The sequence below is a fragment of the Mycteria americana genome, chromosome 1 (assembly GCF_035582795.1).
Source record: "Mycteria americana isolate JAX WOST 10 ecotype Jacksonville Zoo and Gardens chromosome 1, USCA_MyAme_1.0, whole genome shotgun sequence".
NCBI classification, from domain to species: domain Eukaryota; kingdom Metazoa; phylum Chordata; class Aves; order Ciconiiformes; family Ciconiidae; genus Mycteria; species Mycteria americana.
Genome location: NC_134365.1, coordinates 65,403,926 through 65,430,373, shown reverse-complemented (window position 1 = coordinate 65,430,373; position 26,448 = coordinate 65,403,926). Strand labels below are relative to the sequence as shown.

General features: G+C 44.1%; 1 protein-coding gene across 2 annotated transcripts in view; it reads right to left on the bottom strand.

Annotated features, from left to right (window-relative positions):
- Window positions 1–26,448, bottom strand: part of CREB3L2 (cAMP responsive element binding protein 3 like 2) — a 76,809-nt gene that overhangs the window by 19,073 nt on the left and 31,288 nt on the right. For both annotated transcript variants that reach the window (XM_075503477.1, XM_075503487.1), the window contains exon 2: window positions 13,464–13,680. In XM_075503477.1, coding sequence (XP_075359592.1) covers window positions 13,464–13,680 — 217 coding nt within the window. The remainder of the gene's footprint in view (window positions 1–13,463; window positions 13,681–26,448) is intronic.

Below are 26,448 nucleotides of genomic sequence, written 5' to 3'. Positions count from 1 at the left end.
ATTCCACAAGGCTAGTAACAACTCCGCTTAAAAAAAAAATAAAATCAAACGCATTTTTGGCAGATGCAATTCTGCCTTAAAAAAATTCCCATCCCTATTGCTAGAGTTCAGTCATATAAGTTCTTTTCTCTTGCAGGAGAGTACCCTACACCAGCTGTACTGCATCCCAACAGCATACAGCGCAGCCCTCTGCCACAACTCGTCAGTAGTTGCGAGAAGCACGTCCATAAATCAAGCAGCTGGAATCTAAGCCCAAAGGTACATAAGAGGAAAGAGTGTTGACCTTTCTTTCAAAGCTTTCTCCTGCCTTCATACAGTGTATTTACTGCATATACAGAATTAAAGCAGAGAGCAAGCACGTACGCAGTATGGCTAGTAAACAGCAACAGGGCTTCGAATTAACTGCATGCTGCATCAGCACTGTGGGAGGCAGCCACAGTGCTGTGGCTGTGCCACCAGCCGTCTGCAAGGCTGACACAAGACCCTTACACATCTGAACGTATCAAGCTGGTGAGATGTCAACAGAGTTCAGCTGCAAACAGGTAACAAAAATAAGAGCAGGCTTTACGGCCCTTGTGCTGCTGTCTGCCCTTGCTATTAAGACCACACACGCATAAAGCACACAGGCACTGGGCACAAAGCTATGTGACTGGAAGAAGGGAGAAGTACGTACATCTCCAGTGCTAGTAATTACTTTGTGGTGGGACCTAACCTCCACCGCTGGCAAGGAAGGAGGTAATTTGAGAAAAGACACACCAAGGAATTAAAAATGAAAAATACACATCCTGTAATCAGAAGCTCAAGAACAGTAAGCCCAGCTCTGCCAAGAGAAGTAACTGTACAGCAAGGGCTAAACACCATATTTAAGTTTCTGGAGGGCTTATTCCCAGAGCTTTCTGGGAAATGCAGAAATATAAAAATAGAAGTATTTATGAAAAAAGAGGTAGCATTGTCTAAATATTAACTCAGGAGAGAGGACATTGCTCTCTTTCAACCCCCTCTGAGCGTCTCTACTCACAAGCACGAGAGCGCAGCTCCCTCCCTTGCTGACTGCAATGAAATTTTCAGTGGAGCCATGGACTCCCTCTAGCTTGCTGCGTGTGGATCATTCAGATAAGAGCTTTAAAGTGGTATCTTTGCCTGGAAATCCAGAATCCCTTGGCAAACACAACTTTCAAATGCTTCTTTGGATAACTTCTGCCAAAACCTCCCCCACATCGTGTTGTGCAGAGCCTCCCGCTTGCTGCCTCTCGCACCTCTGGGTCGAGCTACATGGTGGCAGCGCTATTGTCTGTAATCTACTTTAGACTCCCTTTGGGAGGGAAGGCTACCTACAATTGAGAGCTATCAGTGAACCAAGTAATTAGCCCTGAACTTTCTGAGATTTGCATCATCATGCAAGTAGAAGAGAAATCTAGCCGTGGGTGCCCAGCGAAACAGGCCATGCCCTCTAAGGCTGCACTTTGTGATGTTTATCACCTCTAATCCCCGGACTCATCGTGAGGATTCAGCTGCTGTAAGACAGCAAGATAGGCTGGCCTTCAGCCAGTCATTTTACTCCTCTGGAACCTGACTGCTGATTAACCTGACATCCCTGCCATGACCACTTAGATCCGCACAAACTGCTTGGAGTTATTCTAGGCTTTAAAGCCAGTCTAACCAGTTCGTAGTTACAGATGGCTTTCAGCGACAGCAACACGCTGCGTTTAACACTGAGGTAGCTTTGAAGAACTGCACCTAACACTTTTTTTGACGTTGCCTCTTAGGATGCATGGTGACACCTGTCATTCCAGATGAACAACCCTGTGAAAGGAAGGGACGGAGCAACACACTGGTCGAATCCCACCTTGATACTCCCCTCTCCCCACTTTTTCCAAGCCCCTGTTACGCATTCACTATCATGATCAGTGTTGTGCAATGAGTTACTTTCTTTTGACACATTCCAGCTTCTGAAGTCACCAATGATCTCTCCTCTGCTCCAAAAGAGCTGCAAGGACATTCCCCATTCTCCTTTCTCCTCTTCCTGAGCACAGTGGGTTGACATTATCTGAAAATCATTCTTAGTTTATTCTTATAATAGCCCCTAAGCACCTCAGTCTACTCTGCCAAGCACTGGACTAGCCGAACAAAGTGGCAGCCCTTGCCCCAATGAGAATGCTGCATAAAACCAGACAAATTTAGGCAAACAGGAGGAAAATCGAGCAGGCTACAGAATACTTGTCATACTGAGAGGCATGGCACACCCTCCAAGACAATGGTATTTCTTATGGTGGGGTATGAAGAACCATGAGAGGTCTTATAGAATAATGAGAACAAGCAAGAAGGTGCACATGAAATATTGAAATGAAAGGGCGATAGAGGCTGGCTCAAGGGACCCACTGGATCAGAAGGGAGGTGTCTTCTCCAAACCATGCAAGACATGCTGTGGAAAGAGTAGATGACTGGTGTCAAGAAACTGAAGTTGAGTATTTGTATTTATATTTATATTTTACATGATCTAGGAAGTACATGTGAACTATTGAGACAGAGTCCCAAACAAAAGGCTGAGAAAATGATCTTGGTGACGATATTCTAGATGGGTACGAATAGGGCAACACTGCATTGCTAAGGTGAGACAAAATACACTGCAAACCATTCAGATATAAAGAGAAGAAAGCCTGAACAAGAGATTTAGCTATTCAAATGGCTAGGAAAATCCATATCCTAAAAACGGTCACTTTGGCTGTTAGAAATCTCTTCTCGGGCTTCAAAATCCTGACTGTTGAACAAATGATACTAGTTGCTTTATCCCCACTGAAACTTCCCATGAACTACAGCGCTCTGTCGCACAATGACTAGATGAGAAGCACTTCACCTACCCTTTCATAAGTCCATGAATGCTAGGCATTTTGGCACATGAAACATGTCATTTAAGGAGTCTACACAGTACTTAGCAAAATCCCAGCTAATGCTTCTACGTGCGACGCACCAGCACTGTTAAATTCCACATACGGACTATGTTAACTGAACAGTAACGTTGCAAAGCACCCAGGTATTAAGCAAGACCTATGAAGGTTTAATTCAGTGTACTTTTGCATGTTATACACACCTAAAAATAGGAATGTTTTAATAATGAGATCAAACAATTTCTCTGCAGAATCTGTTCCTTACCCTACACACAGAATGCATGGCACTCCCCTAACTAAGGAGCTATACCATATTTTGTTATTCTCATTGTCTCATGCACAGGCTCATCTCTCCTTTAACAAATCAATTCAAATTCTGTTCCCACAGAGCTGTTTAATTCCCTCCTAGGGCACAATCAAAATGCTTCACTAACCTGAATTAATTTCCACAGAGGTCCTGAAAATTCAAGTGAGCCATGGAGAGATTAAGGCCAAAAAGTATCTAGTAATTTAAAATGGCCAACTGGAGACAACTGGAATTGGATTTTTCAGATGATTTAGCACTGTTATTATACATTACCAAAACAAAGTATGCACTGAGTTTTCAGGTACGGCCACTTGTCCAAGTTAAACGTCAGAGTTTCAAATCAAGCATCCAAAAAACCCATTCATCACAGCAACCCAAGGTTTGTGACACATGCATCTAAAATCTTCTCTTCTATGTCCAAGACTAAAATTACATTTCTTTGGAAAGTTTTTGTGTGCTGCTTTTGTCATCAAGCTTGTCCCACTTTTCCTGCAGACTCTTGTTTAGCATGCATCTTTCACCTTCTTAAAAAAAAAAAAAAAAAAAAAAAAGGGCAGGAGCCTTACAAAGCATCGAAGTTCAATCAGTGTACTGAGCAAAGTCCCCACTGATAGGAAAAACCCTAAACATGTCCTCTTCTTTCCCAGCTGCACTCGTCGCGAGTCCAGCTTGGTCCCAGATACAACATGCAATGTGTTGTTAAGATGCTGTATATAAAATAATGCAGGAGAGGAAGCTCAAAATGAGACATAATTCCCTCAGTACTGTAAGTGTAAGCACTGCACCTTACACATACCTACAGCAAGGCGTCCAAGTAGCAAACAAACTGTTTCCGTCCTCTGTCTTTATTTCAGAGACCCTAATCGTGCCCCAGGTTCCATCATCTGCAGTTAAGATGGACAATGCTAGGAGGACCTGCCGAACATACCACATGTGGCCTTTCCCTTTTCACTTTCCTTTCTCCAGATCACTACACCCAAAAGGGAAAAGGCTATGCAACATTTTGCACAATAAAAGCTTAAGATCTTAAAGTCCATTATGAAGACTGAGTTATGCACAAGTGCTTGGCTTTGGGTGCACCACACACCCAAGTCAACTTCTCTCTACGCTGCACACCGCACACATTATGATGATAGTTTTCGACATAAATGGATTTCAGGGCTCCTCTAAGCATGACAGCTGTAGCAATAATCAGTACGTGTGATTTAGGCATACACGAAAAACACACAACCAAGAAGGGCTGTGTTTGTACATGGCAGAATTAATATATACTACTTCTGTGTTTGTTAAAAAACATTTTTAATATATCAGTATTTATATATAATATAAAAAAAATTAAACATAGTCTCTTAACAACACCATGTGCAGCTTTCTAGGATACTCATATTTCTCTGAAGAACTGCAACATTTTGATTCTTTCCTTGTTCCATATAGTATTATGGGAAGGCAGGGTAGGAAAAGTGGAAAATAGGGTCAAAAATGCTTACTTCAACTGTACCGTTTTGGTTTTTTTTAATATCAGAGTTCCCAGCAAGTTTTGCTTTCCTTTTTTTTAATTATTTCTATCCAATATTATTCTATCCAACTAATTCTTCAATCTTGTCCAACATACCACCTCCTTTCCTGAGAAAAAGTGAATCTTCTCCAATATTGACTAAATTTCACCCTCTGTGATAGTTGTACAGAGAAACAGAGCTTATGAAGTAACTAAAAAGATCTTCCTTGCTCCCCACATTCATTTCAGCACTATTCATTAAAGAGTTTAACAGAGACACTTTTTGCATGGATAACCAAGTTGCATCAGTGAGTTGTGTATTTTTAAATAAATGAAATAAGAGTGGCACTCTGTATCTCTCCCTCACCCCCCCAAGTAGAGAGAATGCAACTCTTCACAGATACAACATGATTTTCACCATTTTTTCCCTTGCAGTAAAAAGGAAGACGGCACCACTAGGTAAACAAACCCACATGAACGGTGTACCACTGAACCTAATCTTGAAGGGGAAAAAAAACCCCCATACCACCATTACCACCACAACAGATCATAATCTCACAGAAAACAGATGCATGTGCTGCATGTCATTTGAAACAAGCCTGCAAATAAGACCTGTAGAAGCATCAAGGGATATCTTTATATGTATAAGCAGAAGGAAGAGGCAGTCCTCGCCTCCTCCAAGTTCACTGTCCAAGCAACAGATAAAACAGCTAGAGAAAGACAAAACTGGAAAGCGCAGGAGATCACAACAGACTACCAGTCAAAGTGCTCTGCACGGGTTATCAGACGAGACATCTCTGGACAGGGTAATGCAAAAGATCCCTAATGAGTCAAGCTGTTCTCCAGCCAAGAGTATTTAAATAATCCCCCTCTTCAGCCATGTCATGGATTTGAGCAAAAGGGCTTCAACTAATTCCTTTTGGTCTATGACAGACCTTGTACTGCCATCATGAACCACAGGGCTTGGATGCACAGCCCACATGGCTTCTGCACAGCCGTGCCAAGTACAACAGTATGCTGGCTCAGACTCTGCACCAAGGGTCCACATTTGCAAATCTGTATTTTGGAGAAGTGTTTGGTCCCTGCCTGGATCCTGCATCTGAGGTCACCACCCCATACAGCTAGCAGCAGGATCCAAGGGTGCTCGCTAGCTCTACACCACAGAAACAAGCTGCAAACTGGGACCCAGCTAACCTGCAAGGGGAAAACACCTCCTGGAAGAGGCTCACAACTTGTTGGTGGGGGAAACGGCTGCTCACTCTCTGTCAGCAGGAACACCGCACCGTGAACCCAAAAGGGCCTCTGCTGATGCACAAGTTCTGGGCATGCTGCGGGACATGCTGCTTGCAGGGAAGTTCAGCGTCCCCAGCTCTGCAGTCTGAGCCCTATACACCCTCCCAAAGGCAAGTTGGACCCTTCTGGAGAAATAATTGCTTCCTTGTCTTCCCCCTCGGCTCACACTGTTCCCGGTACCCAGCTCTGGGCTCACGTAACACCCCCTGGCAGACACAAGACCCGTTTATCATGCCTGAAATGCTGAACTCCAACGCCACTGCTGCTACCCCCCCGCCTCCGTGAGGTGAGAGCCCACATTCATCAACAAACAGTTTCTCTTACAGATTTTCCAGATGGCATTTCCCCCTCCCAGCATGCACACACACTCCCACTGCAAATAATGAAACCGAAGCCCTCGAAGCGGCCTCGACAAAGGGGATACTGTTTGACTACCAAACATTGGGGTCCTTTTTAAAAAGTGCCAGGAAGGGAAAATTAAATAAATGGGCAAAGATGAGCGTCAGTGATATACAGTCATCAAGACACACAGCAGAAGTAGCTTTTCTTCTAACAAACGATCACCAGTCATACCTGCATCCCCCCTTTGAGCAGCACACAGTCCATCTAAAACCCACAGATTATTTGTATCACTATCAAAGATATTAAGATAGAAACAAGGACACATTGTTCCTCCCATACCTAAATGAACCAGGGTCAATATCCTCCTTCTTGCGGGGAATTTGACAGTTTTCAATCAGAATCATCTTGTCACGTAAAACCAGACAGGAGATGTCTCAGGGTTACAGGTTCTGTAACCCTGAGACAGGGTTACAGGTCTTACAGGGTTACAGGTCTCTTCAGCCTAAGACTTTACACAAGCATAGCTGTCAGCTGGGATACAGTCCGTGATGTTTTTAATTATTTTGCTTAGGGGTAGAAAAATGTTATTTTTATAGCATCACCCTTTTTATATATGGGAGTGAGGCACAGATTGAGGTGGTATCTTGGATTTACAGCCTTAACGCTGGATACTATTAAATGTCCTATAAAAGATTATGTGAGTTGTTCTGTTTTGTTTTTAAGACATGTAAAAATTAACTACAGAAGCACTGTGTTCAAGCAAAGCAGTTCTCTCTCACCCTTCTGAATTTTTCTCCCCACACGGATATTGTGAAGGCATATCCATATTACAGCAGCAATCAGGCTTTGACACACATTAAAAGGGCTCAATGCTTGCAGCAAATAACTGAGAGTCAACTCCCAGTGCAACACTACCGCTAAAAGAGAATGAGATCACTGGTTTCAGAAACAGCAGGACTGGAAGTGGGAGGAGTATTCCCCTAATGTTCATCATTAGGGAAACTATTCCTGAGAAATCAGCTCCTGTAGTCACTTTACACAGAGTTTTGAAAAGGAACTGCAAATGTTCCTTTGTTTAGAAAAGAACTGCAAGAATAGCTCAATGTCCAGAAGACATCCCATACAGGGAAACACCAAGGAAGTGCAGTTCATTTAAGCTGTATCCAAGCAGAAATCAAGAGGGAACTTAATCACAGCCTACAAATACCTGGGGAAAGAGGTTTCCGTGAGCAGATGGTTCTTTACTCCAGCAGGGAAAAAGGCCATAAAGAGATCTCATATGTGGAACTGAAAGCTAAAGGAGGTCTGACTACAAATAAAGTTGTCAATTATTAACAGTAAGCATAAGTAACCACCAAAATGCCCATCTCTAAATCAAAACTGACGTTTTTCAGACACACTGCTGCCAAAGTAGAAGTTACAGGCTTGATTCAGAGTGACCTAGTGAGATTTTGGACCTTGGACGTAAAAAAGTTCAAAAGTCTTCCCATCCTTTAAAACTGCAGATGCTGACAAGGACTGACTGCTACCCTTCCACATAAAAATCACTTAAACACAGGCTATCACCACCAAATGGCTTCCTCCCCATTTCTTAAATAAACACACAAAAATAAAAAACCCACACAGGAAAAAAGTTGCATTGGAATGTACTCGCAAAAATTATCAGTATGGCTTTGACAGCATCTTTTCAAAACACAAGTGAATTTCTTTGTCCACTTCCATTTTCTTTAAAGTCAGGGCAGAGGAGGTTCTATTCTCATTGTTCACATTTCATTGATTCAGTATTTGGAGAAAAACAGAGAGAAGCAGGACAATGCATTTCTCTCTATATATAGCCTACATAAAAAAATAAAAACAGAATATATAATATAACCTACTATACATAATAAATATATTATGACTTATATATACACCATATACAGATATCTATTTTGTGTGTGTGTATATATATATATGTATACATATAGAATGTATGAAGACCATCCCAAGCCTCAAGTCCACAGATGCTTCTACATGAAGAGACAGCACGTGACACTGATTACAGCTTGTGGACTCCATACATAAGCAAGCATTTTCCTGTAGAGTGCTGCCTGAGATGAGGGCTGGATTTATTGTTGAAGGGCTTACTTGCACTGGAGAGGTGGGAGCCATATACAATGATTTTGGGGGTTTTGTTAGTTTGCTTTATGTTCCTTGTTTGCTTGGTTTTTTTCTTTTTCAAACCATGTAGGGAGATGGAGTTGAAGTTTAAAAAGAAAATTTAAGTTTTAAAAGCACGTTACAGGAAAACATAACCTCAGAAGTAAAAACCCCAATAACAATACAGGTTATATTCTGGGGCCCGCCCCAGTTTTGGCACAGCTAAGCATAAAATAGAAACATACCATTTCTGCAATCACTCTGTCAAACCTTTAGCCAAGGCAAGCCACTTCAAATCCAAAAGTAACTTCAAAGCATTCCTGAGCAGGAAAGCATGAACAGGAGGGGCACGTGGGGACCATGACTAGTCTCAAAAGCAGAGCCCTCGGGCGACAGGGAAAGGAACGCACCCAGCCACCTGGCCACAATTTGAGGAGAGAAACCATACAAATGACTAGTCGGCTGTCCACTGTCTCTGCCCTGCCAGGCTCGCCAAGTAAAAAACATACACAAAAATCACACACCCATTGTGAACCACCCCCACCACTGGAGCTGATCCCTGAGGATGAAGGGCCCCACGCAGATGCTGCAGCCTCTGCCTCCACGTTCCTGCTGCACACCAGCCCCTCAGTATTAGTTGTACTCAGTTCTCGCCTATGGATCTCTCACATCCAAAACAAGGCGCAGCCGCTATCCTAAAGTCTGTGCCTAGAGCTGACAAGATGAAGCATGGGAGGGCCGCGAAGGACTAGCCTGTCCCTGTGTTAGGACCTTGACCCTATGGACACTTAAACGTGTTCTCACCTTGAGGTCAACAGGACTTCTCAGAAGAGTTAAACCCAGACTTAGGAGTTTGCCAGGTTTTACACTTCCAGCACTTTAAAAAAAAACTTTATATAAGATTTACAATTACATGAATATGTCAATTTAGCAATTGTAGAAATGGCGGTAATGGCCGGGTAGTGGCCAACGAGAACGGCTCACGGCAGAAGTTAATTGTTCCCCTGCAACAGTGGGCAAGAAGGTGCTTATGAAGTCAGAGCGATCATTCACTCCACCACAACGGCTGAAAGGAAACATTAAATAACATTTTCAGTAAGGTTGTTGGAGACTTGGTGGGGGAAAAAACAAAAGATGGAAATAGACACTGAATTGCTCAAGATCTTGAAGATCATGTGCCTAACAAGACGGGCCTTTTTCTCAGCCTCCCCGTACTCTGGGGCTCTGAGACCCTGCACTTGTGAATACATAGATGAAAACCGCTGCAGATGTTGGGTGCCATTGAACCAGCTGCAGACAACTCCCAAAATCCAATTCCCTCCTCCAACAGGCCGGCACGGACTGAAGGAGGAGGGCAGAAAGGCAGGTAGCAGAGCAACACGACATGGGGCCGGCCTGGTGGCAGCACACTGGCCCCAGCACCGTGCAGCTGGGGTCACCCTGGGCCCACACAGACAGCAGGACCCTGCCCCAGGATGGGACACACACCTCCAACCGCCATTCCTGCCTCCCCGCCATCTCCAACAGGCCTGTTGCCATGGAAACACACTTCAGTTTTTAAGGTTATTTTTAAAGGCAGGCAGGTATGTTTCCCTTTAGGACACCAGACCCGTGTGGTACAAGCCACCCCCTGTCCCCCATCGTCACAGGCCGCCTCCCGCCGGCAGTGCAGGACTCGCCAGCAGGCCGGGCCGGCACAGGGCTCGGCAGCCACCTGCCTGCTCCCGGCACAGAAATGGCACCCGAGGGCTGAGCAGCCAATTAGCGTTACACAATTAACATGCACCAAGTTAGAAGTGACTTGGGGGAGCCAGCTTGCATCTCAACATACACTAGCACATGGCACCTGAAAGGTTGCCTTTGCTGAAAGGAGTCTGCAGCTCCAAGTCACACTAACAGGTCAACTGCTGGTGTGACAGCGACAACAAGGCGCGTAGCAGGCGCCACTTCCAAGTACGCATTATCTAGCCATATGGGCTAAGGGGCCTGTCCCTAGAAAATCCTGGGTTTTCCCCCTCCTCACACTTGCCCTGTCTTTGCCTGCCCATAAATGCCCGCTGGCCTAGGAGGGGATGGCATTTCTGCACGCCCTGGGAACCGACACACCAGCACTCATTGCCAGGACAACTGCTAAGGGAGCTACAAAGAAGAAACATCACATTATTGACTTCACTGCAAAGCGAGAACAAAGCCTGCTTGCCATGTGCTTTGTGGACAACACCAGGCCCTTAGTCCTCTAGAGCTAAGGGCGAAGCTCTGAAATAGCATCCAGACCCAGCTTAACTGCTCTGTGCCATCTTCCTCCTCCTCGAGCTGCTGCTGACCGCAGGCACGCAGGTCCACAGCACGTGTGTCCATAGCATGTGTGCACATACGCATGCAAGGGTCATATATGAGCCTCCTCACTAGCGTGTTTGTACTCCCAGTCCTGCAGAATCATGAAGCCTTGACATGGAAAAATGATGAAAACACAACTGCTCTAAGAGCTCACCAATCTGCCCAGTGGGGTGGTTAGTTGGAGAATGTAAATTTTTTGCACATTCTTTATATAAGTCCCTCAGCCAACCTCGTTTCTCAGCCCCTGCCAGCCCACAAAACCACTCCCAGTTCCTTGGCAGCAGGAGATCATGCTGAAGCACGTGGACCTCCCCCTCCACACCGTGTTCCTCCTGCTCCCAGTATCCGTCCCCTTACTCCACCAAGGGGACTGGCATTCACCAGAGTTGTTAAGAGCAGTGTGTACCTCCACCATCTAACAGTGGAGATGCTTTCAATCTCCAGTGTCAAGCTCTGCAGTATTGCCACCCACAAAATCCCCCTCTCCTGCTCTCACGGACTCAAGGACTGAAAAATCATCAGTGTGATGCCTTTGAATATCTATCAGACAGCCATGTTAACTGTAATTCTGCAATTTCCTGAGCGTCACTGTTTTGAAGTCAATAGGTATTGAAAGGTCGTGAGCGTGATTCCAGGGTAAAGATTAAATAAAATCCCAAACACCAAGAACAACTCCTCCTCCTCCTCCTCTCTTATGAAACACTCCGCAGAGTGAACAGAAGATGAAATGCTTTCCATTCATTTTCTATTTTTAACCCACTTGTTAATGTTTCTTGGCTTTTTAAAACATCATTTGACTAGAGCTCTATTAATTACCCAGTGGTCTCTGCAGTATGAATTTCTTCAGGATTTTTCCCCAAAGGAAACTCCCTTCACTTTTAGCCTAGTTTGAAGCTTCTCCCTATTAACTTCCAGAGAAGCTTGGTTTCTGAGGTTTCTTGTGCTTGTTTCTCCTGCCACAATTAATGTCTCCTGTATGTATAAATTAAAAGATATTCACATAAAACAGTTAGGGAAGGCTTTATGTAGATGATGTTTCCAGATCATCACCAAAAACCCTGTCTCCCATTGAAAAGCCTTCTCACAGATATTATTAGTTGTCCTCTTGTGAAATCTCTAACAAACTGCATCTTCTTTTAAGAGAGCGCTTTGGACTACAAAACTGTCAGCCTTTGAAAACTCATGTCCTGGTGGATCTTCATAAACAGCTTAGCTTGTTAATGCTTAGACATAAGCACTAATCTCTCTCCCTTTTATTGTGATGCAGCTTAGTACTCTACTGCTTTTCACTGTAAAGCTAATGTTGAAGACATAAACCAATTATTAGGAGTGAAAGTCTGCCATGGTGATTACTCCTAATAGTTACCAGATACTCATGGCCTTGCTCCTCCGCCAACCACTAGCTTTTACCTTGAACTCCCCTTCCTGCCAGCAGGCATCTTCACACCAGAACAAGCAGGTTGGATCTCTTCCTCCCACCATTCCTGCATTTCCCTTTTTTCCCCGTTAGATGTTTATAATGCTAAATTAAAGATAACTGCTAAAAAATGCTGTTGGTTTTCATAATTCTCCATGCATCGTAATTTCCCACAACCACAGAATCTACAAAATTGCAGTTATGTCTTTACAAGATCACCAATGACTTATTGATGGGCATTATTTTCTTCTTTGCGTTTCTTTTTATTTTCTAAAAAGGAAAAAAAAAACTGTAGGACTTCAGCAAGACAGGTTTTAAGACTGGGGCAGCACCTCAAGTTACATTCCTACAAGTGTATTTAGAAACATAAATAAGATGACCTGATTTTCATTTTGGGATACCAGAAAGTTCCAGATACTCACTACTGAAATATAAGTGTAGTTTAAAAGGTCTGTTTGTTTGTTTTTAATAAACCTGAAATTATGTAGCTTTGAAGGGACCTCTGGAGACCATCTTGCCCGACTCCTCATTCAGAGTATGGCCAATTTGGATCAGGTTGCTCAGGGCCTTGCCTAGCTCAGCTCTGAATATCTCCACGGATGAAGACTTCACAGCCTCTCTGGACACCTGTTCAAATGTCTGACCCACTCTCATGGTGAAAATTATTTTCCTAACACCCAGCTGTAATTTCCTTTCTTGCAACTTGCAACCATTACCTCTTGTGCTATCACTGTGTACCTCAGGAGTCCAGCTTTGTCTTCTCTGCACCCTTTCATCAGATAGCCATAGAGAGCAATAAGATCTCCCCTTTGCTTTTTCTCCAGAAGACCAAACAAAACCCACCTCACCCCTTCCTTACCTGTCATGTTCTACAGTACCCAGACTTCATAGTGGTCCTCATTTGGTTTACCAGTCTCCATTTATCTCCAACAACCACATATCCAGATATATGGAAACAAGTGTATTTCTGGCCCTTCTCCCATTTCTTTTTGATGGGTACTTTCCTTCTAATTCAAAATGTTTACAGTGCAAAGTTAGTAACTTCTGCTGAGCACAATTTCCCTGTCTATGGACAAGTTTCTTTATTCACAATGCCTGCAGACTTAAACAAATCCCTCTGCGATTTCATTGTAGGTATATCAATTAGCAAAGAGCATTCACATGCACCCTTAGTGCATCATCACCCCACCAGGAACATTTCATTACTGCATCATCACGACAAACAAACAAGGGCTCAGTGCGTACTACCTTCATTAAAGTTGTCATCGGTCGAGATGTGGGTCAAGGGAGACTGGGGTCGAGAGTCCCCGCAGAGGGAGTAGCTGTGTTCTGCCTGGATGAGGGGCGCTGGGGATGCCGGAGACAGTTCCACCTCCATTATTTCATTCTTCTCAGACAAGAAGGGATCATTCAAGAGCTGGCCTAGGACATCAGATGAAAACTCATCCAGGAACTCTGTGAAGTGCTGTGGAGATAAAAAGGGGGGGAAAAGTTTATCTCCTTGCCTGTCTGTCATGCCAGCAACAGGAGAGCATTGATCAGAACAATCCCAGTATCTGCACCGGGCACCCGTGCCAGTCAGCAGCAGGATCTACCAGCCCTGCCTAACGACCTCCTCCTCCGATCACTACTTCAAGCTGAAAAGCTACAGCTAGAACAAAAGTCCTCTCAGAGACATCCATTACAACAGAAGAGCCTGTGACTAACTTGCAACGAAAACGGAAAACAGAAGCATGGTACTCATGGCCTGAAGCAGCCTCCTCCCCATCCCCCCGAAGGTACCCTCTACAGCATGCCACCAAAATGGGAAAGCACATTTGACCCAGACAGCGTGAAAGATCCTGCAGGATTTATCACCAGAACACTTTGTGTGTAGAATAGAATATATTGGGTTAATGTTCACTGAAGCAGAGAAGAAAAAGGAAACACACTCAAACAGACTCCGACACCACATATGACTACTTTAGCTGCGCAGAACATACAGCACGCTCTAGGAAAACGGGTCCATGCACATCGCCAGCCAAGCAATTAACGCATTTGCTATAAAACGGCCTTCCTGGCTGATTTATGTATCTATTTTAGAAGTTGCATTCCACCTAGGACTAGAGCCCATATCCAGCTTCTAGGCCTCAGAGCTAAAGCCAGTACTAATTATCACTTTATCTATTACACTGAATTGGTTACACTGACGGCACATGTTATGGCTGTATGTAGTAGGATAACTTTGTGTTTGTTTCTTATTCAAAATGAGCACAAACAAAATCTCACGATCTACTTCCTTGAGACTCCAATGCAGTTCCCATCAATAGCCAAAAACACTGCATCTCTTCTTGATTTTGTTTCCAACGTCAGAAGACTACATCTTTGACAGACCAAGAAACTGCACTGCAAGAAACCATTCCTGCTCATCTCATTCACACAAAGAATTCTATTTTTGTGCAAAAATATTTGTACAATGAATTGTAATAAGCTTTTTCGAACAATCAGGCATTATCTACCATCTTATATAGGAGTCTTTGTCAATTGGGGCATGATCCTACAAAAGCCTAAGTCTGTTTGATTTGCTCTGTTTTTGCAAGCAGTATTGATCTTGGCTCTTCGTCTTGCTCTCTCCTGCAGAAACAAACACTGAAATTCAAGATTCAGCTTCCTGTAGGCTAAATTAAGAATTAAACAAGTCAATATTGTACAAACCCATGAGGGAAGCGGTGTGCTTACACCCCCATGCACGCACATGTCACAGCTCCAGCAGCACCTGTGGCCTTGAAGCCTGATGCTGGAAAACACTGAGCACAGCCAGCTCTCACAGAGTCCCCTGGAAGTTCGAGTGCCTCTTCCAAGATGCTCACGAATGCTAACTGTGCCTTCTTTCAAAATTAATAAGGCTTCAGTCAATTCTAACTGACACTGAGGAAAAGAAAATATTTACTAAACATAAGGCAATAAACAGAGGACCACAGTTGCTATGCTGGAATAGCAAGCTAGCTAAAGTAAAGCCTTTACAAATGGCAAAACAGATTTGTAGCCTCATATTTACTTACTGTAAATGATAACAATACTAAACAAACCCTCAGATGACTCAGCAAGAGGGTCATGACCACCTTAGAAAGCCTTGTTTATTTTAATTTTGATACCCAAGGACTCACTAGCACTTCACATCCAGGGCTACCTCACAACATCTGCAAGGATAAAACTATAAACTACAATTCCCCACTATGCAAAGAAGAAAGAAAAAGGATGCTCAAGACTAGTTGAACACCCTGGTGCATCAATAAAGACACTGAGTAAAACAGGGTAGGCAGCCATTAAAGTGTAAACAAGGGACAGAAATGCTTCCCAACCACAACAGAAGTAAAGGGTGAACTTACAAAAAAGCAGTGCCTTTCTTCGGGACATTTTTTTCCCCACAGTCTACAAACTTCTTTTCATTCAGGCTAATGGCAAGAGTCAATTATATTTGTTTGCATATTTTCCTAAAGCTGGCTAGAACACTTTCCTCTTTCTAATTCTTGCATGCATTATTCTGACTGATGACTAGCAGATGCTGAAATAGGGCTGCTACAATATTTGTACTCTGGTTTCTACACACAGCTACTTTATCACCAGCATCATCCACTCTGAGGATGTCATCCTCAAAAATATCATACCTAAGTGCTGACTTAGTCTGACACGATTTAGATGTTCTAATTTAACAGACTCAACTGAAAGACAAAATGACCACAGGCTACTTGGCTATTTTTGGCAAATTCACAAATAAAGATTTCTATTAGCCTTCTGTCTATTACTGCTTTGATATGGAAGAAATTGATATCAAATGTTATTTTACTTCTTCCATTTGATTAAAGTTAAGTACGTTAGATTCCACCCCCCCCACCCCCCACCCCCCCCCCCCCCGGGGGAATTTTCCTAAAACCGCTTCAGGAAAAGCAAAGAAGGAAACAAGCATTCAGCTTCCCAAAACCAGAGAGAAAGAGGACCTCGGGGTGGGGAAGTATGTTCAACATGTTCATCAACATTTGTGCTTTCTCCTTTTCATACGCAGCTGCAAAGCAGCAGGCTGTGAAGAGGAAAAGAATTTGCATTTACAACAGAATTGCCTGATAGCAACTAAATGGTCAATCAGTTTTTAAAATGATCCTCTAGTTTCATTATAATTTTTAATCTTATTTTTAATGGTCTGTGATATAACTTTGAATACCAGTCAATAGAGAAGCCTCAAACAATTGCCACAGGTCAGACTGCACAGCTACTGAACTCAGGGAACAGACAATTTTAGGGATCTGGATTTCTCCTCACTCGGTGATTACAAAAAATACCACCACTTGATTTACAGGAATCTTTCATACGTTATACACACCTCTGCTACAGTGAACACTTAAAGCTAGCTCGCTTTGATTTTTTTTTTCCCCTTAAGAAAACAACTGTCTCATTGAAAGCAGCTCCATTTGCCTAGAGAATTAAAAAAGAAAAGGCATCTGAGCAGCAGCTACAGCAGAAACCACCCGGGAGCAGTTAGGCCTCCAGCTCCTCGAAACTTCTGCCTAAACCTAAGCTGCTCCCTCTGTCTCTTCAAAGCATGTTCTCCCATCGCCAACCCTCCTCTTCCTCCTCCTCCTCTCCGCGCTCCCCTCTCTGCTTCCACATGCACCTTAGCGGTCATCAGCTGCTTCCAGAGCTGGAAAGCCACAGAATAACCCCCAATTCTGATACAGCAGCAATCATCCCTGCACTCAGGAACAGGAAAGGGCAATTTAGGGAGGAAACTGAGAATTTTACCCTTAGAACTTGTATATATATTTGCTCGCAAAAGAAAGAAATTCTTTGTCTGTGGCTTTCAGCTTGGCATCTTTTACCCAGAGAGTTCTCCTTTAAAAAAAGAGAGAAAAGAGTACTTGCATTGAAAATGTGCCTTTTTTTCTTCTTTTCTTTTTTTGTTTTTAATACCTCTGTAGACAGCTCCGTTGCCAGCTTCCTGCTATCCTCACACCCCACTGGCAGCCACAGGACTAATTGCAGACATGTGTTGGTACAAGGAGTCTGCTTGAATTATTAAACTATTCTCTCTACATAGCAAAGAGATGTGTTCAGCTGGGATTTAACCTCTGTAAAAAGTCATGGATTTAGGACAGATGTAGCCTTATCTTCCGCTTCCCCTTCCCCCAGAACCTTGAAAAGACAAACAAAACAGCAGCGCTCCTGTTTACAGAGAGAAAGTAAGCTGCAGCCCCACGGAGTTTCACCACTGATCCGGTTGGACATTTGCTCCCGCCTATAACCCGGGTGCTTTTGGGGAACACAAAACACGTACAGACATCTCCCCACGGTAAGCAAACAGAGGAGAGCTCTTACATCCGGGTGCACGGCAGATTTTGGATAGCTCTTCAAAAGTAGTATTTGGCTGCAGACCAGCTGGGCCGCGGGCTGCAGCTCTCCACAGCATCTGCCTGTTCCTGCCAGACAAAGGCCCTTTTCTCCAGCTCTGCCTAAGGGACAAGGGTTTTCTTCTTTCTTGTCTGATCAAATGAACATCTCTGAACTAAAACCGAGGCTCAGGTTTTGCTAGGTGCATGGCAGTGCTGACTTCTCCACCAGATGACCCGAAGCCAGATGAGAGCAGCACTAGCCCCAGTTGTCTAAAGACGTGACTTTATCATGACTAAAAATGAAACAGTCCTGTTCAGAAAACTGACTTTCTAAGAACTCACTAAAAAAGGAATGAAGAGAAGTCAAGAGCCCCAAATGACACTTCATAACTATATTTAAATTATTAAACAAGTGACAGGCTTTGCTGAGCCTAGAAAACGCACTGCGTCAGCTGCAAGTCCCACACACCGACTGTAGCAGCACAATCCACCCTTTCCAGCAGAGCCAGCCCAGAGGGGAGCTGCAGCAGCAGCACCCTGGCACCCTGCAAAGCAAGCCCCGCTCTCCAAGCGGCACAGGGCAAGCCAGCCTACGTGCAACGTGCCAGGGTGAGAACCACCCACGAATTCAAGATATTCCCCTCCCGAGAGTGAATGGCTCCCTCCTGGCTCAGCTGGAGGTCTCCCCATCCTGGAGGGATCAATCCCTCCTCTGCAAGAGGAACTGTCCAGGTGGGAGCATCCCTTCTACCCAGCAGGCACTCATGGGATAAAAATGAAGCCCACCATCTACCCGTAGGTACAAAACTGCCTGATATTTATATCTTGTAAGGCCTGAGCAGCACTAATGGGGGGTGGGAGGCAAGGACTGCACTCTTACTCCTGCATCAAAGGAATCAGAGTGCATGTAATGTACAAGGCAGTGCTCCTGGAGAAAATTAGGAAAGAGGGAAGAAAGGGGAGACCACAAACCAGCCCCCATCCGTGGGGAAGTAAATGTGCACCACAGGCATGAATTTGCCCCCTCCTCCCCCCACCTCCCCACTTCCTCTCACATTAAGATAACAGGGAGAAAAGGGAATCATTTCTTCAGCAGCTCTTTTGTGGTTTGCATAAACAAAGGTGCGTAGGAGATAAACCACAAAATATCACAAAAGACAGCAGCATTTCTAGTTAATAGCATCAAACAGATCAAGAAACGTGGCTACATGGAGATACCATCTCCTCTTCAAGGAACCAAGCACACACTTCACAGACATCTGGCAGCTGCTTATATGGTAGCTGAGGAGGTCCGAGTAGGAGTCACAGCTGCTAACAAAAGGCTTCAAGCTCTGGGGCATCCAGGCAAGGTGCCAATTGTTAAAGATGGCACATACATGCCAGTCAGCCTTCATGGGTAGGTTCCAGACCTGACTGCACGGCAAGAGTTGTAAAGGCATCATGCACCTCTCTGTCAGCTCTGCCTGTGTTTGCCACAGCATCTACCCATACGGGCTTGGAGCAGAGACCTGCCCTTTTTAGCTAATGAAGGACCATGCCTAGAGATGCTGCTCGTGGAGGACTGCACACACAAGCCTACCAATGATGGCAACGCAGCAGAGAAGTCCGTGACTTTCTGCATGCCCAACCCCAAGGTTAAACTCCAAGGCACAGGTTAAAAAGGTTCTTCAAGGCAGGTGTTTTTATTCCCAGACATGTGGCTGGTGGTGCTGTTGACTTTCCTGTTGCAAGCTCATCGGCAATGGACTGGAGGTGTCAGTGTGAGCCAACATCCAACAACCAAGACAACTGTTCTCAGTACTCACTGGCACTTGGGCATCAGTTAATTTTCAGAGATTCAAACACAAATTCTGCAGATTTTCAGGTGCATGACTTCTCTCAACTTCTTCCCTTTCTAGAAATCCTTTACGTTTGCGGCAGGGAAGCTGGCCACCACTTGCTCTTCTCTAAACTCAGCCACAGCTTGTATCACATGGTACCCATCTTCGTCAGCTTTGAGAAGAGCTACCAATGGAGCCCGCGTAGCCTCACCTCTGCAATTCACTCACATATGCCCTGCAGGGAACACAAGAGTTCCTCTACTGGCATGGGGTGCGTTGATACATCACTGTGACGAGGCACAGATCCCAGCTCCTGCTGCATCTCAACCTCTTACAAGGTTGAGAAACGAAGGACAGCCTGGCAGCAATACAGTATTTTTCTGTAAGATTGATTCCAAAGATGGGGGCTGAAAGAGAGACAAGACCAGCCCCACAGAGTCATTCACCAACATCCCCACAGGAAGAAAGACTGTAAGAGCAGAAGGCTGCACCCTATACAGTTTGATATACCAGGGTGCTTACCTTTGGTATGCATTAATTTGGGTGAGGGGGAACCAGCTATATTTGGCAGCGAATATTTGAAAAAATTAATGCAACCACACCTGAAATGGCTGAAATCTGATTTGCCAAGAGACCCCTTGGACAGACCACAGCATTGAGCATGCGACTGCAGGCACATCTAACTGCTCGCTCTTAAACAGGACACAGAGATCCTCCCTCTCAGCCTAATCAAGGACCAAAATAGTGGAAGAGCTTTCTGATGGCAGGAAAAAAGCCTTAGATGCAGCCATAGCAGAGAACAGAGAGACTCAGAACTGTAAACAGTCCCCCAAGTCACGCCTAAAACATGCTGATAACGCAGTAGAGAGATTTTACACTACCCTGGCTTATTTACCTACCAAGGGCAAACAGACGGAACCTCAGATTTCTAGGTATTTATCTTCTACAGCGTAAAAATCAAAACCAAGACACAGAGAAATAGTTGCTCAATTATTTTACTCTGCTATAAAATTCTTTACTGTCTAGTCATTAACTACACTGAAATTACCCCATTTGTGGGAGGATATGAAGAGTAACATGAAATTGGTATTTGAAAACAGCGAAGAGATCCACCATAACAGCAGATATGATCGTTTGGAGTCTCACACCAGCAATTACTCATTTTAAGCATTAAAAAAAAAATTTGGACGGATTAAAAAAATCCACTAAGTGAATAACATTCAGGTTGTGTCATCAGCAAAACAAATGCCAGGAAATTCAGAGCTAATAGAGTTACATGGTAATTAAATCTGCACATCTTCCCAACTTGCTCAGGTTACACAGTTGGAAATGCTGAAGTTCATGCTGAGCAAATCTTATAATCCACCCTATTATGCACACATGCATGCACACACTTCCATTGCAAACACTCAAGTATTTCCAACCCACAACCAGCAAAGAAGAGATATATTTATTTTTAACTAATCAGGAGGATTTTTCAATAACCATGTTTACTCCTTTGCCTTTCCTTGTTCCAAAATATTCTTGCACTTTCGTTAACAACCTCCCCCCCTCAAAAAAAATATTTTGGATTTAAGAAGAGAATTAAAAACAAAATTAAACTCTGTAATAACTAGAACTAAATATGGGTTGAAAGAAAAAAAAAAAAAAGAAGCCCTTGTGCCGTTGAGGCAAGGCTGAGAAAACAACCATGAAGTTCAGTGTCTCTTAAGCCCACTGTCTGCAAGCAGAGAAGAGGATGCTATTGCTCATTCCTAGCCCAAGCCTCTTGGGAGTCATATAAAATAGGAAAATCCTTCTCACACTCCCCTGCCCTTCCCCCAGTGTGTGGTTCTTGGATCTAGTCTAACTTTTCAATAGGCTGGGCGCATGTTTTGCTATTTCCCACCCTCTCCCCGAAAGAGCCAGAGAGGAGCGAGTCACGGGGGCCAGAGCTCCAGAGCGGTGAGTCAGCGAGCTGGAAGCCCTTCAACAAGGCTCCCCCCATCTGGGTCCCTGGCTGAGACCTCAAAATACATTATTAATTCTGTGTTCCAAGCAAGCGTCTGGATTATGCTCTCAAGTCAGATGCATTCATTCTTTTGTCTCGGCTACTTTTTCCCCCTCCCCTTACTTTTTTTGCCTCTTACACCAGGCTCACTGGCATGCACTTCATTTGTCTTGTAAGTCAGCTCTTGGGCTGCAGCTTGAGCAGCAGAACCACAGAAAACTGAAACTCTCCATCACTTCTCCCCATGCCCTTCTCTTCACCCAGTGAGCAGCAGGGCCACAATTCTTTACCACCAGTGATTGTAGAGACTGCAAGACAAGCCTGACTGACAGGTCTGCCTTTCATAAGCCTCCAAACCACCAAGAGTAGGGGCAAGCCTCCCCCTGCCACCTCCAGCCGCTGTGACTCACCCTAGACAGAGAAAATAGCTCAGCTTCCAAAACTTAGTCATTGGTGTGTCTGATGATTTTTGGCACCCAGTACTTAAAGAGACCAGTTATGTTTTTTAAAACTATCTAGTGAAGAAAGGAACAGATGCAGTTGGTTTTTTGTTTGGTGCGGGTTTTTTTTTGCCCCAGCTATGCTCCAGGCATGCAATGCCAGTCATAAATATTTGTTGTGAGATAATATTAATTTGCTGGGTTATGCCCCAGGTACACCTACAGGCTCTTTGGAAGGAACTTGCATTTACCGCAAGTTTTACATCTAACTAGCGTCTTCTGGGTAACTACCCAGTGTTTAGCCAAAAAATAAGCAATGAAAGAAAGTTTTCAGACAAGTTGAAGCCTTTGTGTACAAATTTTACAATTCACCAGTGGGCATTTACGGTCTTGTTTGCTGCCCAAGAGCTCGGCAGCAAGGATAACACATTTTGTTGTTGCACAGCTGGTTTAACTTACGGCCACCTTTGAAAGAAAACAGTTACTCCACTTTCTTCTTCAAGGCATGCAGCTAGATCTTAACATTATAGCAGCGTTTTACAACATTCGGGCGTACTGCACTTGGTTTCATTTACCGTCTTCCCTCACCATGGAAATGGGAGGGGAGGAAAGCGAGAAAAATTCATCTCAGTCCTCATGTAACAGCATGCCTTGTCAAGGGGCACAGATAAGCCCTTTGTAAAGGGGACAGCCAGCACGATTCCCGTGTTTTAAACAGAATCTACTAGTCCTGCACCCGTTTTAGAGATCATAGAATATCTCAATTTGGAAGGGACCCATGAGGATCATCAAGTCCAACTCCCAGATGACTTTACAGATATAACAGGAAGGAGGAATGGATAACCATGGAGAGAAGTCAGAAGTCACAGGGATTTACCAGCTGGCCTACAAGGAGAAAAAACCCTCTCCTCAAGGATGACTAGCACCATGCAATTCAGGGACTGTTACTTAAAGCAGAGATGCTGTAACCTGCCCGGCACACCAGCAGCAGTTCGCTCATCTGCTCACCCTGCAAGGTCTCATCACAGTTCCCACATGTTAAGCAACACTTGAAGCTGCCAGCCTCTGCCCATGGGTACAACCTCCCAGAAACATAACCGTCCCAGTGGGCACACTGTACCGGGATGCTGTTAGGAGAGCCCGGCAAAATCATAATTTCTCATCTAGGTTCCCATTAGTGCAGGGGGCCTCCTGCAGAACGCAGATGCTCTGCAGCTCAGCTGTTTCATGTTTAAAGTGTTCGCAACAGCCTCCTCCCTGAGGACCAAACCAGTATCTTTCAAAGGAGGATCTTAAATTAGTCTGAGCAGTGTAGGTAGGAAACAACAACTTCTGCTCCATCAGCAGCGCTCGCTGCACGCTCTGGCTTGCCAGTCCTCACTGACAGGACACTTGACATTTAAAATAAAAATCGCTTTTTCTTCTTCAACATTACTTCTTTAACAGCTCTAAAGTTTAAATGGCAGGGTTCCAGCTTGCAGGAGCGATTCTTCTTTCTTTTTCCTAACGCTGGCTGCAAACCTGCACAGCACCCATCAAAATTCAGCTCTTTTAAAGCTGTCTGGTTATTATAAAATAAGTAAGACTTTATTATCAGTATCGGCAGCTTAAGGAGAGATTGGGCATTTTATTTCACTAAAGAGTTACTGAGGGAGTTCTGCTGGGTCTTTTGTTTCTTTAAGAGCAGAAGCATGGAAGCTGAGGCTTGAAAAGAAAGGACACAAACTTAAGCTCCTAAATGTTTATTTAAGCGATCTTAATTTTTGAAGAGTCAGACTACCTCTTCAAGTGCCTAAATGCAGACTCCTTGAGTTGATTATGGAAAAGATGAATTAGCTTTTATAAATGCTGCCTAATATTCATAGACATAATGGTTAAAATTGCAGATGCGTGTAAAGTTTTAAAAAGAAAAAACACACCAAACACATATAATCCTTTCCTGAACTCAAGGGACAGGTGCTTGAGCATAAGGGAAGGAGAGAAAAAAAAAATGGAGTGGTTTTGCAAAACAAATGTGAAGAAATCCATAGGTCATATCACCTTACCCGGGAGATGAACTCCCCTGCCTGATTCAGAGCTCAAGGATCAGCAGCCTTTGGCTAGCAATGACCTCAGCTGCCACGGGTTTTAGACCCTGCCCAGCAGAAACTGCTGTCCCCTCTAACAGATAAATATCTACTATCAGGGCAGAAAGAGAAACAACACTGGCAGGACTTTGTGTTCAGTGCTTCTGTCACTGAGCATTACACATTAAATACCACGTGCTAAAAAAGTCAGTTTGATATCAAATCTTGTTCCAGCATGTGATCTCACCAGATAGTGGAACAAATGACTATATTAAAGAACCCCTTTCCAGTAAATAAGTCCTATGCCTTGCTTTCAGTAGAAGCATCCTGGGTTTTGATCTGACATACCTCTCATCCTTCCCATAAACTTGCAAACACTGTGGGTGCATACAGAGCCCATACTTTGCCAACAGCAGGTATAATCAAAGCCTTCCCGTCGCAAACTGTCAAAATGTTTCCAGCTTGCAACTTTGCAGCATGCTTCATGTCAAACCAGCTACTGCCCCAGGAAGCTAAGGAAGAGCGGAGCAATAGTATTTGTTGATGACAACACTAGGGAAGAATGTCTCTACCTTATACCTGAAGCCGTGACACTAGAACTGCTTTTGATGAACCAGTCCTGTCCAAACCCATCCCAGAGCAAAAAACTTTGCATTTTGAAGCTGTCTCCAGTGGTCCTCCATACCACGAGATGAATACTTCAGGATGCCCACGTTGCACTTGTACAGCCTTAATTCTGCAGAAAAACCCACAGAAATAGTTTTGGCACCTCATTTTGTACGGACCAGTACTTCCATCAGCACTGGTACATTGGCACCCTCCCTCTGAGGAAAGATGCATTTCATTTGACATCACCATGAGAGCAGCGGGAGTCACTTGGTTTTTACTCATGTCAAAGGCAGGCCAGTTTAGTTTTGAGGCTCTACTGAAAGCTGTAGAGAGAAAGGAAACAAGGAGACAGGACGTGAACAAGATCAAATAAATACATACTCAAAAGTATGCGTAGCATTCGTCTAGACAAATTATTTTAAGGCACCCCATATTTGAGAGCTGGTATTCCAATTTCCTATGACAAATCTTTTGTCACAGCGCCAGAAAACATTACTTCAGTCAATTTTATTAAAAAAAAAAAAAAAAAAAAAAAAAAGGAGCAGTACTGGATTAAGGTTCAGGACCCAAAATAGCAGTAGATGGAAACAGCTGTATCCTGAGACAAGGTCTTAAACAAAAACAAAAATAAAGCTGTGTGTTTAGTTCTCCTCTATGCTTCTCTCCAGACATGCAGGGACTAGTGAAACAGCTTATTTAGTAATACATGTCCTGGCTCTCTGCCCTCACAAATTCTAATACAGGGGAGACTTTCAAACCGGCTTTGCCTTCATTTGGCTGTGAACAGGCATTTCAGCTTCTTTAGCTAGCCCTCCCCCATTCAGAGCATCCCCCTCCTCCATGTGTGCCTCCCTCTGTACCTTTCATTTCCAGACCTTTGCTCACAAGCAGGTGAAAGAGAGGCCTAAGCTACTCATCACCCTGCAGGACCTAAAGAAGATCAGAGGAATCAGGAAGGAAGGCGCAAGCTGTAGGTGAAGACCCTGAAGGAGCAGGGCCAGAAGAACAAGGGTGCAGAGGGAAAGCAACGGGCGGGGGTGGGGGAAAGTCACAGTGCTTGGAAAAGGATAAAATAAACCTGCAAAAGATAAGCAGCATACTGAGGTTGTGCAAGAACTTCCCCTCCATCCCCAGTTGTGTATTTTTGCCAAGTGTCACTGACTTTTGTGCCTCGCCATTTAAAACTACCCATCGTAAAGTGGTCATTCTCGTCACTGCTATGGACTTACCCTCGTTTATTCTTCCCCACCTGAAAGGCAGGTTCAAGAAGGAAAGGAGACTCAGTAGGGGCTGGTACTAGATCCCTGCATCCCCGAGTCAGCGAGACGGAGGCACACTGCTGTGGGAGCAGTGCCAGCATGATGCTGGGCAGTGCAGCCCTACCCTTCTGCAACAAACATTTCCTCCAGCCCGTGCTCTGCAGTCCTAAAGAGATGGTCAAGCTCTTCAGGCTGCCCCCATAAAACAGAGGATCAAGAGAACCTGAGAGAAGGTCTTCATCAATGTTGATTGTAAATCATTTATGAGCGTTTCAGGATGTGCCTAAAAAACAAAAACAAAAGCCCTGCCATCTCATCACTGCAGGTGAAGAGAAAGCCACACTGGGCAAACAACCCTGCTTACCATGGAAACTTGTAAGTATTACATATTTGGGCTACTGGAAGAAAGGACAAATTAATGTGAATTAACATAAATCAGAACCTAGAAAACAAGAATAAGTTAATAGAAAATACAATTCAGAGGGAAAAAAGATTGCTTCTGAGTTTGTCAGGACCCAGAATAATGTTAATTATAGACCAGGCCATCGCTTGGCTGCATTTATTGGGGGGCGGGGAGGAAGGAAGATCAAAATGTTTAACTGAATATTCCTGGGAGGGGGCGGTTCTGAATTACTGCTCTTTATATGAGAACAGATGATACAGCCATCCCACGGGATGGTAATGAA